General features: G+C 37.4%; 1 protein-coding gene across 1 annotated transcript in view; it reads left to right on the top strand.

Annotated features, from left to right (window-relative positions):
* The window catches only part of LOC124278149, a 105,022-nt gene extending 89,429 nt beyond the window's left edge, over positions 1-15,593 (top strand). The window contains 7 exon segments of the mRNA XM_046713885.1: positions 177-340; positions 865-1,597; positions 3,273-3,389; positions 4,561-4,857; positions 9,383-9,687; positions 9,690-11,042; positions 11,266-15,593. Coding sequence (XP_046569841.1) covers positions 177-340; positions 865-1,597; positions 3,273-3,389; positions 4,561-4,857; positions 9,383-9,687; positions 9,690-11,042; positions 11,266-11,307 — 3,011 coding nt within the window. The 3' untranslated portion in view covers positions 11,308-15,593.
* The last annotated feature ends 160 nt before the right edge of the window (positions 15,594-15,753 follow it).

The following is a 15,753-nucleotide window of genomic DNA, read 5'->3' as shown; positions in this document are numbered from 1 at the left end:
GTTCTAATTTTAAAAACAACTGAAAATAAATTTAAGTTTTTGGAAATATATATTTTTAGATTATCATCATTCACGTGAAAACATATGAAGGCAACAAGAATGACTCATGTGACATAATGTATGTAATTTGAGTTAACAAATTTGTTCATCTGGTCAATTACATCTTATGTTTATAGGTTTAGTTGCTGACTCAGCACGATCGATGCCGGATCTCTCTCGTAGTGAGTCTTTAACTCTGCCTAAAGACTCAATCCCTTCCTACATGCCGGGGGCATCGGAGCCGAAGAAGAAAAGAGGTTTCCTTTCATTCCTCAAGAGGAAGGATAACAAATTTAAACTGGTTTGTATAAATCTGCTCCATACATATACTGATCATAGACATAGAGCTTGTAACGCAGCCAATCATCCTGATAGTTTTCTGACATGTACATTATGTGGGAAGGGAGATAACTTGTGTTTTGCAGATTCCATTCACATCACAGAATTTTCTTCAAAACAAACTATAACTTTTGTCCAGTCAAACATCAACAGCAAATGTGTATCAAAGAGCTGTGTATACAATTCAACAGTAGAACCTAGGTGTTGCAGTTCAAATGTCAAACTTCCATGCAAGTCTTCAAAGGTCTCATCCAGGTTTACTTCCCAGTAGTATCTCTCACAATGCTAAGTAGGTTTATAATGGGGAATTACAGGTGTCCAGTACCTCACACTTGTCATGCTGACTTGGTAACATATCAGATGATCCTTCTTATTTCACACAATCATTCCCTGGACTTTTAAAATTACTGTTAAAATAGTATGCTTTATAGTGCATCAAATGGTAATAAAACTATGATGATAAATAGGATAATTTATGTTTGGCAGCATGAGACAAGATACCAGGACATGGAAACTAGCTCGACAACAAGTAATCAAATGTCAATGGCCAGAACACGACAGAACATTACACCACCTCCAGAACGTCGAGAATCGGATGCAGCCAACATGCAGGTGCGACCTAAATCGATGTTCGTCACAGCCAAAGAGTTGAAGGTTAATGATGGAGCATCATCTTCACAGGGCAAAGAAAACACACTTCCTCTCAAAACAGCCACAAAAAAGAAACGGCCAGCACCTCCACCCCCTCAGCAACAGAAACAAGCAGTGCCAGAAACAGTTGAGATTTCCGTGAAGGACAAAACATCCGTTGTTGTGCATGAGAAGAGAGAAGCGGTTTCCAGGGTTACTCCCGACCACGTGACGCAGAGACTTCATTCCCGCAATAGCTCTGACTCGAGTGGATATCATGAACTGACACTGAGCGGAGCAGAGTCACCTGAGGCAAATCGTGTTTCAACAAATTTCAAAACAAGCATAGACACTACATCCATTGAGAGTGCTGATAACACCAATGGCGACAGTGGTATCAATGAACATTCCCCTGTACACAGCTCCCCCAAATACCCTGACAGGGCCACCGGCGATAGCCAGACATTGCCGCTTAACAGGATGGCTAAGAAGCAAGTTCAGAGATCACATTCTCTAGAGAGAAAGGAAAAGCCCAACAGGCCACCGCCACCATCTACGAAGAAGAAGAGAGCTCCAGCACCACCCCCAGGTAGGTCCTGTCAACACTCTGTCCTGCTTATGTAACTGGCTTCTGAAAGTGTCGTTGCTAGCATTGGGGACGGCAGTACCTGACATATCTATTTGATATTCCTTTTCTGACCTTTGAATCAGCAATACTGTTTTAATATTTTATGATAATAGGTGAGTGATTGTTGTGTTTTTTCTTGAGATCAGATCTTTTCTGCATCAGTCCTTTTCTTATTGCTGTTTTTTTTTGTGAAGTTGGTTGGCTGTAGTCTAGACTGAACATGGTTAAGTGCAAGTTATGTGAAAAAACTCATTGCCATTTTGTTGTGAATATCAGTTCATTATAGAGATGCATTGTGTCAATTCACATGAGAAAGTAATTCTCATTCACAGAAAGTATTTAAGTGATCTGGCCCCGATTTCTCGAAACAAACTTAAGTCTGAGTTTTGACTTAAGTTCGAATTTGTACTCAAATTTGAGAAAACGCATTTCCCAGAATGCACATAATCGATATTAAACTCAAATATAGTAGACAATTTGAGTTTGGTGAATAGAATACTTAAGTTGTTTGGGCTATTTTATTTAAAAAATGCAGCTGAGTTCAAAATTCAGCTGTTTCAAATTATCAAACTCAGTTTGAAGTTTGAGTAAAAACTTAAGTTTGTTTCAAGAAATCGGGGCCTGTCCGCGTGAAAGAGCTGAGTCATATGGTCTATAATCAGATGCCAAAACTTGAATGTTTGGTAGCATGTCATTAAGGCAGCAATATGTTCAGTGGTGTGTGAGAAATGTTTTGAAAGATATGTGGACTTACTTACAGCTAAAGGCCTTGTCAGTATTGTTGTTAATAAGGCTTCCATTGAGCTAAGGTGTAGACACAGTAATCAAATAGACAAACTGACAGTAAAGCCCTGTAAAGTTAAATCTGAGGTAAAAGCAGTCTAAGCTAGCCCCAAACTGTGAAGCTTGTCATACACTAAGAATCTGTTTTAAGCCTCATGGCAGATTTTTTGTTCACACTTTTGCTTAATTTTGGTGAAGCAGTTTTGATTAAGTATGGCCTTAAGCACCACAGTTATTCAGATGTAGCTGTTGCACTCACTGTTTGCTTGGTTTGTAGTTGTAAATATATTTTGGAATACTATTTGAGTTTAGATTATAAAAAAAGCTGCAGGTAAATAAACTCAATAGTCACACCTATATATTGATTTATGGTTATTGTAATACATTGTATATGGGTTTGTTATTGTTATAGTCATACTCCCAAAATGTTGAAGGCATATATAACATGTGTAATATATCATGTGTAGTGTAATATATCATGTGTAATATATTATGTGTGACATTGTAAGAATGTTTAGAGATTGTTAACCTTCTGTGTTATTATTAGAAATAGAAAAGAAGCATTTTGCTCACCAAAGACTCACACAATACAGTTTTTATCCATGACTATTATGGTGAGATTTAGACAGGGTCAGTCATCTCTATTTATTATCCGTGCCCACATGTCAAGTGACCTAGTATTTATACGGGTCCATGCACGATGTAAGTGATATGTTGTGATGCATATCAACATATCACACTGATATCTACAACAGATGAATATTGTTTGGGTTGTATTGACAATACATATTATGTATGCCTTCAACACAATGAATGACATATACAGCCAATATATATATACCTCTCTCCTCAGTTGCTGATCCTCCTCCCCCCACCCCATCTACCCCTCCTAGTCACATCCCCGAAGCTTCTCAGGACCACACCCTAAGTACCTCACCCTCCGAAGCTATACAGCTGACAAAGGAAACATGTAAGTCCTCATCTAGCATGCTGTATATTGTCTGTACAATGACTGAACAGGACTGAGGATATAGTAAGTAACATTTATGGCATTGGTATTTCTATGAATTTCTCCCATTTTATCTTTGCTGTGTCCTCATAGCAAGTCTTTTATTGATATTCTCCTGTTTTCTGTGAAGAATATGCTTGCACATCGATGTTGGCTCTATAGGTTTTAATTCAGTCAGTTGTTTCAGAGCATTGGTAATTTCTATTCATCTGAACCAAAGTTTCATTCAAAGTGTTGTCCAGCATCTGTCCATTGTAAACTTTAAGTCTGTGTTGTATATACAGCTGTCCCAATTAACTGTGTACTTGAGTACAGTGATCTCATCACCTGAAAAACATAATGATGTCAGAGTAAAAGAGAATGTCTGATACCGATACCCTATGTTTTATAATGGAGAAATATAGAAATGTGGAATGACACTTAAATTGCATCATTCAGATACTGTTGTATTACCAGTCCCAATACTGTAGTGAAGTAAGTGCATGTACTTACTAATACAGGTGAGCTACAGTCTATTCATACCATATTTAGGTTCTTATACTTTCATTGTTTTGATGTTTATCATTTGCTATGTCAAAATGTTGAGTAAAACATAAGGTTTCATTAATGTTGGATGTGATAGTATCTTATGTCAATCCAGAAGAAGACATTATGATGTGTATATTTCCTTTCAAAATGTATATTTATGTTTGTTCTGTTTATGTCCATATAAAAAAAATTAATGGCAGCAACAATTTCCTTTTGAGATTGAAACTTTTTCATTTCATCATTTTCAAGGGAGAATTAAGCCCATGTGGATAGTAATATTACTGGTTGGACAGTACGTTGGTTAAAATGTTACTCTTTTCAGACATGTATAACTGGAAATGATTAACATTATGAGGCCTTAGATGAGTTTATAGATAAGGAAGTGACATTTGTTTGTTTTAAAAAAAACTTAAATATGGTCCTTATTACTTTGGGCATTATTTTTCTAGACTGCATGCTTTTGATGTAGTCAGAATGATAGGATATGATAATGGAAAGTGTTTTCAATGCAAGTACTGTCAGCAGATGAACATCTATTGATCATGGTTATTGAGCATACTATATTTTATAAATACTAGTATATCAAATGTGATTCTTTCTACAGTATCTGCTAACGAAGACATAACTGACGGCAAAATGGATACCGATGATGACAGCGAGGATATCAATGAGACATTGGATGGTTTACTGATGATGGTGGAGGATGACTCTATATGCAGTGAGGATATTGAAAATATCGAGCAGCCAAAAGCACCACGCCCTTGCTCCTTTGTTGCCCCTCCCCCTCCTAGTGAACCCCCACCCCCCAAAACTCCAACGACTGAGACAGTGGATGTTGGTGTAGAGGTTCATGATAATGCATCTCTCGGCCCATCCAGTGCCAAGAGTTCTCCAATAGCCGGTGAGTGCCCTTCCTAATGCTTGCTATTGTTTCTGTTGTGTAAAGCTGTCAGTTATACTTGCTAGAACAATCAATACTGCTGAACAGCCTCCAATACTCAGAAATACTTGCTAGTACAATCAATATAGCTGGACAGCCTTCAATACTCAGAAATACTTGCTAGTACAATCAATACAGTTGGACAGCCTTCAATACTCAGAAATACTTGCTAGTACAATCAATATAGCTGGACAGCCTTCAATACTCAGAAATACTTGCTAGCACAATCAATACAGCTGGACAGCCTTCAATACTCAGAAATACTTGCTAGTACAATCAGTATAGCTGGACAGCCTTCAATACTCAGAAATACTTGCTAGTACAATCAATACTGCTGAACAGCCTTCAATACTCAGAAATACTTGCTAGTACAATCAATATAGCTGGACAGCCTTCAATACTCAGAAATACTTGCTAGTACAATCAATATAGCTGGACAGCCTTCAATACTCAGAAATACTTGCTAGTACAATCAATACTGCTGAACAGCCTTCAATACTCAGAAATACTTGCTAGTACAATCAATATAGCTGGACAGCCTTCAATACTCAGAAATACTTGCTAGTACAATCAATACAGCTGGACAGCCTTCAATACTCAGAAATACTTGCTAAAGTACTGTCGGAAATAGAAAAAAACGTTTTTTAGGCTGTTACTCTGTATCCCTAAAATTTACACAATTACAAATAGCATAAGTTGAAATAAACCACATCGGCCTAACTGGGCGTTCAGTGGGATGCGTAATAAGATATCCAGAAAAGCATGTTTACTCGTAAAATCGGGCAAAACTTAGAAAAAATACGAACAGCTGCTGAAAACAATAGATCAGACTATAGATGGCATTTAGGTCGCTCAGCCAGGTATGACAACAGACCGTCAACTCACTTGGCATGAAATGCAAGTGCTGCCCACAGACACAAGGGGTCATCTCAAATATCTTTTATGCTTTTTCATGTGTACTGAATATGTCTCTACTGATTATCTAATCTTAGCTAATATCTCTATACCCAAGCCCGACCCCAACTTCCGTCAGAAACACCCGTCTTGGTTTTGCTTTTGAAACGACCCCTTCTACCTGTTCCTTGTTATAGTGATAGTGAGACTCCATGGTAGCTACATCCTTCATAGTTTCAGTATTAAAGTTATTATTGTTTATGTCAGCTATCGTTTATAATGAAGCTAAGTTTAATTTCAAAATGGACATTAAAAAATTGTCCCTTGTAATATAATATCATCGCACACTAATTTGCATAAAGCCATGGCCTGTTCCAAATAAGTCGCTTTGGACTTAGAAAAAAACACATTTCTCATTTCTGCATTAATCTCTCCTCAGTAAAGTCATGTTTCTACATTTCCTATCTCCCTACCACTGAGACTGTAGTTAGGCCGAACTTAGTTCAACAGATATTTCACACTTGCACATATTAACTACATAAATTGTAGATATCAATGCGAAAAAACAGGTTTTTTTCTATTTCTGACAGCACTTTAGTACAATCAATACTGCTGGATAGCCTTCAATACTCAGAAATACTTGCTGCTACAGTCAATACTGCTGGACAGCCTTCAATACTCAATAATGCTTGCTAGTACAATCAATACTGCTGAACAGCTCTCAATACTCAGTAATACTTGCTAGTACATTCAATACTGCTGAACAGCCTTCAATACTCAGTAATACTTGCTACTACAGTCAATACTGCTGGACAGCTCTCAATACTCAGTAATACTTACTAGTACATTCAATACTGCTGAACAGCCCTCAATACTCAGTAATACTTGCTACTACAGTCAATACTGCTGGACAGCTCTCAGTACTACAGGTGATTTATGATACAGGAAGGCTTTTACAGGAACTACATTTCATTTTTGTCTTCTAATTTTGAAGATACGAAAATCATTGATAATGATTTAGAAATCCCAAGATAAAGTGTTTTTTTGTAAATGACTGTTGTGTGCTGTTCCTGGATTTTGATATACCGAGATACTTATGAACCAAAGACTGGTAGTTCATGTAAGTTCCTCCTTGTCAAGACATGAAACAATATATTACGTTATTGCATATAATTTTGTGTGTTTCCTTTTCAATTGTGTTTTTGAAGTTTTTATGTACCTATTTTGTGTTGTATCACTTGATATTTGAATAGCCCCACCAATAGTAACACTGTTGACCGTAGTTGACCGTGGTTGTCCAATAGAGTAGTCACTATCTGAGATCTGAATTTGTGCCTCAAGTTCAGGAGGAAAGTTATTTATCCAGAAACAATAATTCCTGCCAACTTTTCAACAAAATCTGCTGGTTGTCATACCCTTCCAGTAAGACATCCCCACCATTTTCTAGAACACCTGGTGTCAGTATTTGATAGTGCTTAGAATTATCAGATATTTGGCAAGATTGAATGGCACAGAAAAATAAGACAACTGTTACAAAATGTATTGTAGAGACGTATATTAAGTGTTTTATACATTTGACAAGAAGCAGATAGTTATGTTCATGTTACTGGAGTTTTCCTGCATGGTAAATGTCGAGACAAGTCAGTTACAACGACACAGCTGCAGCACTGTTCAACACAGTTACACCTACGATATTCAGAAGATGTTTTATGTTTGTATATGCAATGATATATTTCTCTCTCTCTGTCTTCCACTTCTTCAACCTTTCTTCCTTCCATCCCCAATACAGTCCACACCCATTCTCGGACAGGCAGTCACTGCAGTATAAGTTCCATAAATACTATCGAAGATGTTAACATGGCGTTTGAACAAACAATCGCCTTGGCAGAGGAAGTACTCGAGGCAGAGGTCCCAGGTAGTTCACGAGTCCACCACTAGGGGGGGCAAGCTTTTGGCCCTATTAGATTTGCACTTGTGTGTTGTGGCTAGAGTTACTTCCCTTGAATGTGCTTTTTCTGCTTCAGTTGCCTATCTTCACATCTTTTCCTGTGATAATCAGATTCTGTTTCAGACTGTTACTATGTTACTAGTGATCTGAACTTGTATTGATGTGTGTCTTGAGGAGTTTTTCAGCTGGTTGTTTTCTTTTGAATTATCAGTTTATAAACCAGTATGTCAATGGTGATCCATCTTTCCACTTAGTCCCTTGAAACCACTGAACATGTATATTTGTACACAAACTCCACAAAATAGTCATTTGTATAAGATAAGACAATAATGAGATAAAATTGAATATGTGAAGATAAATGCATACATAGTTGCCATTATTTCTTGCTTGTTATTCTCAGCTGTAGAATCACAAGATTCTAAACACCGGGTTTTGTTCACTCAAGCATGTTCAGTGGTCTAAGTGATGTCAACATAAAAATAGCAGTACTTTGTTTTTGTATATAGATGTGTCTAACATTAACTTGTTTCCTTTCTTTATTGATGGTAATACAACAAATCTGAAGTTTTACATAAACACTAGTTTTGTAAGATGCACATTAAACCAACTAATCTAACAATATAGTTTTCATATTGAATGTACAAGTATTAGGACTTTGTATTATGTCATGTCTGTAGTTATCTGTCATTTTCTGTTGCTAAGTTACCTATTGGCCAGTCTATGTCATGAGTATTGCTTGTACTGTTATATTGTAAATGCTCTTAAACTGAACTATTTTGCATTGTTTATTACTGTAGCTTTATTAGATAAACCTGCTTCATACTGTGAGATGTGGACACACTGTAGATGGGTTTGGGATTAGATATTGTAGAATTTTTGGTTTCCATTTTTCTACATTTTGCTTACTAAGTCATTCATTCTGGATCATATACACTTAAAAAAGTAGGGGAACTTCATGATGAATTTATGATTTTCATTTTCAAAACAAAAAACAAAAAGCTAGAAACAAACACTAACAACTGTGTGAGGCAAGATGATTGTCAAAATTAATGGTTTACAGTGATTTATCGACCTTGAAAACTGTCAAATCAAGAATGACACCCCATGCATGTGTATGGGGCTAGTGCATTGTGCACATGCATCCCATGCATTGTGTTTAGGGGTGGTGATAAAGAGAAATGGTGTTGCGTTCATAAGATGTCTGTCTTTGAAAAGTTTGTTAACGCTTATCCAAACTGAAAGTTCAGGTTCCCCTACTTTTTTTAAGAGTATATCTTGAGACTTTTTTCTGTAGATGGTTAAGTTTTAAATGGTTTTGAAATGATAGCATGTCCCATAAATTATGAAATTGTTGATTAATGTAAGTGTATTTCTCAGTCAATAACACAGTTATTGTTTTGTAAAGGATTTTGTATCATTTTTTTATAAACTTAATTTTAACGCATATGTTTATGTAGTGATTCACGTAAAGTTGAACTACTGTGAATCAAAAGGAACAATACTTACTGATGATAACTTGTGTATTGCAGCAGAAACAGGCTACAGGTCGGAGATGGCGATTTTCGTGGAGCAAATGAGCAAGCTGACAGAGAAGGCCGACTCCCGAGACTAACATGTCTGACACTACTAGCATCTCACTTCCAGATACGGAGAGTAACTCTGAGACAGGCTCTGTCATTCGACATGAACAGGAGGGGAAGCTGTACCATTCCAAGATGGATTCCTATTCCTCGGACTCAGGTTCAGTGCAGAAATACGACAGTGAAGACCGATCTCATGGAGGGTCTACAGATGCCAGTAGCTATGATGATGTTCCGGTAACAGAAGTACAACAATCACGTGCTAGGCGTGATTCTCTTGAAATTCATCGTGAAACATTGTTGCAGATAACGAAGTGTCGGAAATTGATGTTCCCATGGAAATGGTTCCTCCTCCAGCTGAGTTCAGGAATGATCCTGAAGAGGAAGAAGAAATGCAAGAGGAAGAAGAAGAAGAAGAATACAGAGAATCTACAGAAGAAATAATTGTAACTATGGCACCTTCAAGTAGTTTTACTTTTGCTGGTGCTTACAAAATTCCTGACTTGGAAACACCTAAAGAACATTCCAGTTTACCAGACTCTCCTCGATTTTGTGTTGCTGAGCCTTCATTATCTTACTCAACATCTAAAAGTGATCAGAATTCTACAAACTTCTCTGACCCTAAACCTCAAAATGTGGTGAAACCTGCAAGAGAGAAAGAAGAATTTGTTCTGACACGTGAAGATTTGGCTAAGATTAAATATGTTGAAGATAACAAATGGAGATCTGAGCCATATGTTGAGACAGCAAGAAGGCCAACATCAATCAGTAGCTTGACCCAGGTGTATCAGGATGAGCCAGAACCTGCAGTGTCCTATGCATCATTTGAACCAAGTTATTCTAAACCTGAAAGTATTCAAGGGTCCAGGTCAGAAGAGGAAAATGTTAAAACAAGATGTTCTGAACTGAGCTTCAGACCCAATTCTGAGGGGGAGATTGATAATGTCCTTGAAGAGAAATCGATTTCTTTAATTGCCTTGCCAGCCATGAGAACAAGTGTCCTGAAAAAGTCGGATGAGGAATATTTGACAACATTAAAACAGGAATCCTACCAATCATCAGTTCCAGAAACAATGTCAGCAAGTGATCGTGAAATGAGAAGCAAGTTCTTTGATGATGATGATGATGATGATGATAATGATGATGAGACTGATAATATAGTGCAATCAAGAAAGGTGTTTATTTCAGAGGGAAGTGAAGATAAAGGGAGTGCAGAGGAAGAAAATGAAGAGATTACAAAGCAACAGGCAGCACTCCAGACTCAGTATGAAATTCTGCAGCAACAGTTTACTATGTGGCAACAACAACTCAAGCAGAACCAGGACCTCCTTGCCAGTCAACATATTGACCCAGAAGTCCAGAGCATGCAAGAAATTCAGATCCAACAAATGCAGCAGCAGATGCAGATCCAGCAGCAGATGATGTCACAACTAGAGAGGAGCATGGAAGCCCTGGCCCTGCAGAAGAAGCCCAAGTCAGGCCAGCCCTCAACTGCTGCTTCAGCCTCAGCATCTGTTGTAGAAGCATCACCTGAATGTTCCGGAGAGGGTATTGGTAGGTTGTCAATACCTACCCCACCTCCACCACCACCAGTCACAGTTGTGAAGAAAACTGTTAAGAGAGTCAACAAGGAGGAGGACCCAAGATTTCAGAGGAAGTTAGACCCTCGTGAGGAGCTCATGATAGCAATCAGAAGCTTTGGAGGAAGAAGTAAACTTGCAACTGTAAGTTGATCATTTAAATGTTACTCTGACCACCTAAAATATACTTGAACATTAAAACATTTAATCATCTTCAGATCAACTGGTACTGAAAAAATAATATTTCTTTTAAATTGCTAATTCAAGGAGAAATAATTTTGGAGAAGGATTATATCGATATGATTGGTTTCATTCTGTTATGCTACTTGCCCTTTTGTGTGTACTGATCTATGTCATATTTTTTCAGGTATCAATCCAAAGCACACACTGGCAAGAAGGGTCTTCATGAGGGTGCTTTGGTAGAGAATCAAAAGCCAATCAGTGCTAGGATCAAAAAGGTCAAGGTCACAATATTTTACCATAAATGTATAGTTCATTCTGTTCTGACAAAGCCGATTTTATACACACTCTTTGTCAAATAACCCAAAAGAACACACTGGGGGCAAGTACAAAACATGGTCCGGTATTGTTCTTTATATAGAATCTTTCAGATCAGATGAATTGTTCAGGTAATTCTCACGGACAACTATATACGGTTAATCTTTGAGCATTGTATTAATTATATATGAAGCAGGTTGCTATTCATCTTCACACCATCTTAGTCAGACAAACTGAAGAGACAATGTGATTCCAAGCAGCTAAGTGGAGATACACCAACAGCAGCAAGCTCATCCTACTGGCGTATCAAGGAGGACATATGTGTTTCGGCAGGACCTCTGTTCTGAAGTCACCTTTCTGGTGTTGCTTGTAGTAATGACATGATTTGTAGATCAGGACTTGGGAGACTTTCTACATCTTCTGGACTGTATACATTGAAACACAGGATGGCTTGTGACTGGGGATACTGGATGATGAAACATGGGTGACAGAAACTGCTCCAGCTAATAACAGGCCTGTGAGGTTCCGGCTCTGTCAGACGTCCTGTACTATCCTTAAGCCTGCCATCTTGGTGATAAAGCTGCAAGCATGAGTGTTTCATGTACTGACTTAAGAATGATATGAGCTTGTTGAATGTGGAGTTATAAGAGGCTTGTACTAGAGGTGGCAGCATTCTTTCAAATCCAAACGATTTGTCATATGTCGGAAGACACCATCGTTGGCAACAATGATGTGCGAAAATACAATAAAGACACAATTCACAACATGTGAATACCAAAATCATACTTCCCAGTTATTAATCCACCAAGTCAGCTGCATATGTACCTCTAGCTTGTGGATCATGCTTTCATGAAACCATCTTTTATAAATATGATAGCATGGTTGCTAACTGTTTGGTGCAATCACGTTAAAGTTTGTCAGTGTTTATATACACAAAACAGTTATTGTTCATTATACAAGGCAGGGTTGCCTGAACAACGAGCAGTAATCCTTGGTATCCAGTTTACTGTTTCTACTGTCACATCCCAATCATGTATCTATTATCTGTTCTATGTTAGGACATATTTACTGTGTTTTGAATTAGTATTGTGTTGAGTTATGACTAAATTTTATTTGCTAAAGGGACATAATTATTTCAGTATCATCAAGCTATACTCTGTAGTAACGTCATATAGGGCATATCTATTGAATTAAGTTACCAATGGAAAACTGTGCATTAAGCCATTGTTTATGTATAATCTGTTAGATGTCAACACTTTATGGAATGTCATATGCTACTTAAAGCAGTGTGGACAATGGCCATACACCAGTAGACATTATGTGAAAAAGCAGCAGTTCTCATGGGTACAAGATTTACAGTGAGATAGGACTTGTTGGGGCCATGTGCCACTTTAACTTGTATATTTACATGACTACAGCAATATATGTGTTTACATCAGCATTTCTCTGTGTGTGTCTGTTAGTAGAACTGTTTCAGATCATAATCGACCAAAATCATCAGCCCCGGTATATTATTTTTAATTTCTAGTTACCTTGATAACTATATTTCCATCAGAGGTTGAATCAGTACATGTTGACGGAGCCCTTCTTATTTGGTGTTATATTCAACTTCGGATAGAAGGGAAATTATGAAAACCAACCTTTGCTTTCCACTTGGCTCATCAAGGCATCTCTTCTCTAATTTTGTTGAAAAGAATGAATGTGGCTTTTGTTGCGGCCAAAGTCAAAATTTGACTTTTGGGTGTTGTCATGACTGTGTAACGTTCACTGACTGTTCATGTAGGAGTTGGATATGGAAAGAAATTGTTAAGTAGAATAATATGCCATTTTGTGGACAGCAACACGGAGTTGAAGGGACATAAGTTTGTGAAGAAAACATGGCAGTTCATTTGTGTCAATGCATTTGTTTCTTATTCTGTTTCCTACTGAGGCCCTTCTGTCATTTATCAAGGTAATATACGGGGCTGGCTTGGTAGTCCACATTGGTACTTCCACAAAACAACAGGTTAGTTTCAAGTATACTTATTCTTTAGCTTACAAATTTTGATGTTGACTATTTATTTTGTGCAATTATCCTAGATGTGATCCTTTTGTGCCCCTGCTCAATATTTATACCCCGGCATCAAGCTTCTGATGAGATTGACACACAAGATCTTCAGGGTAGTAGACAAACAGCATCTTTCTACATATAATGGAGAACTTACTTGACGTTTAGTATTTTTAAGAATACTATTTCTTTTCAATAAATTCCATTAAAACTCTATCTGAAAAACACAATGTTTGATGATGTTTCTACTTATTTGACCGATGCTTTTTGTTCCATCATTTAGTGTGTGAATCATATGGCTGTGAAAATAGCTATGTAACTTATGAAACGCCAAGGTGGTTGTGTGGGGCAGTGTCCAGACACCAAGGTGGTTGCATGGGGCAGTGCCCAAGACTTCTCTCATGGTGTCACCAAGGTGGTTGTATGGGGCAGTGTCCAGACACCATGGTCGATGTATGGGGCAGTGTCCAGACACCAAGGTGGTTGTATGGGGCAGTGTCCAGACACCATGGTCGATGTATGGGGCAGTGTCCAGACACCAAGGTGGTTATATAGGGCAGTGTCCAGACACCAAGGTGGTTGTGTGGGGCAGGGTCCAGACACTAAGGTGGTGGTACTGGGCAGTGTCCAGACACCATGGTCATTTTATGGGGCAGTGTCCAGACACCATGGTCATTTTATGGGGCAGTGTCCAAAGACGAAGGTGGTTGTATTGGACAGTGTCCAACAGTTAGTTAGAGCATCTAACCTGGTGGTTATCATTTTTATCAACAGCTAAGATGCATGATATTATTTGTTTATGCAGTGCAATAGTACTGAAGAAAATGTATATATAATTTTGATACCTATTAACTTTCTTACTGGAATTAGATTTTTAAGATGTTTCTAAAATTATCATGTAGCACGTGATGACTCATGAAAGTTGTTGATCTTCATGAAATTTACAGATGATCATGAAAATAATATGTTTCTACTTCAGCATTAATGACTTCATAATTTGATGCCAAGATTATCACAAAGTTGATTTTATTCATTTATGTTATATCTTTCACAATACCAGGAATATTCTTTGATAAGGTCAGTGGTGTGTATAATCTAGAAATTTGATATCAGTTATATTTTATCCTACACCTCTTCAAAACTTCATCACAATTATTATGCATAACAATTAGGAAAATAAATCATGGTTATCATTAAATCACATCGTATAATTCTATCACATTTCATGACCCTAATACTGAATATACATGATGAAAATGTGTTCCTGTAATTCATCATGTACCAGGCTTAGAATTAACAGAATAGGCTGAATATATTTTACAGTTATGCATTAAAATGCACCATTTATCACTTACCAGATGTATAGTCAGTTAATATATTAGACAGCTGTAGTCTTCCAGTTACTTTCAGGCAGGACCAATATGTATATAGGTACCAATATAGATATATGTACTGAAATAGCTTTAGAAGTCACATCGTGAAAGAATCATCAAAAACAACATTGTGGACCAGAAACTGGTGTTGTATGTAGTGTCAAGAAGGCTACAGAGACCTTCATTGTGAAAAATACTTCTTTTACTTAAATGGAGGACAGGAATCCATGCCTACCAAGGATAATTGTTTGTTATATTATGCTTAACTTTGACACTGATTCTGAGACTGTTTTATACTGATCATATGTAATTTTATATATTTTAACTTCAAGGCAGTATACCCATCAGAACTCTTACAATATCAACAAATGTTTAGGAGAATCACACGTACCTGTTCTAGAATACATTGTAGCATCATAATAGGTGAAATATACATTTGGAGAAACAAAATTATTAGTAAAAAACAGAAAGATTGGATACTGTTTTCTCTGCCATAAGTACAGTTGTTAGGTCGGATGTCTTCCACAACACCAGTGGATGAGGAATTCCCATTGTTCATTTTCAGGGCAGGTATATGGAGCTCCTCGGCCTGCTGTCCATAGTTCATGTCTTTCATCTCCCTCTTGGCATAATGTCAATGTTGATATCAGCGTCTCTCAGAGACTTGTAGATTCTGTGTATATTACTGCATCTGTCCTGTGTTTTCTATTGAACATATCATGTAATTAACAACAGTTGTATGTATGAGCAAAACCTACATAAATATATGAAATTGTACTTTTTTGGTGTCTTGTTTTCTAATTACTGAAGTACGACCTCAGTAGATGTTTGTTGATGGATTCTACTTGAATACATTGATGCCCTTATTCCAGTGATCACAAGGATTGTCAATAAGAGTCTATCAACAGGAATAGTTCCTGTTAATCTCAAAGAGGCA

This window comes from Haliotis rubra, unplaced genomic scaffold (assembly GCF_003918875.1).
Source record: "Haliotis rubra isolate DU_JTF1 unplaced genomic scaffold, ASM391887v1 Scf232, whole genome shotgun sequence".
Classification (NCBI taxonomy): domain Eukaryota; kingdom Metazoa; phylum Mollusca; class Gastropoda; order Lepetellida; family Haliotidae; genus Haliotis; species Haliotis rubra.
The sequence above is the reverse complement of the archived record's forward strand: the minus strand, read 5'-3'. Positions and strand labels throughout refer to the sequence as shown.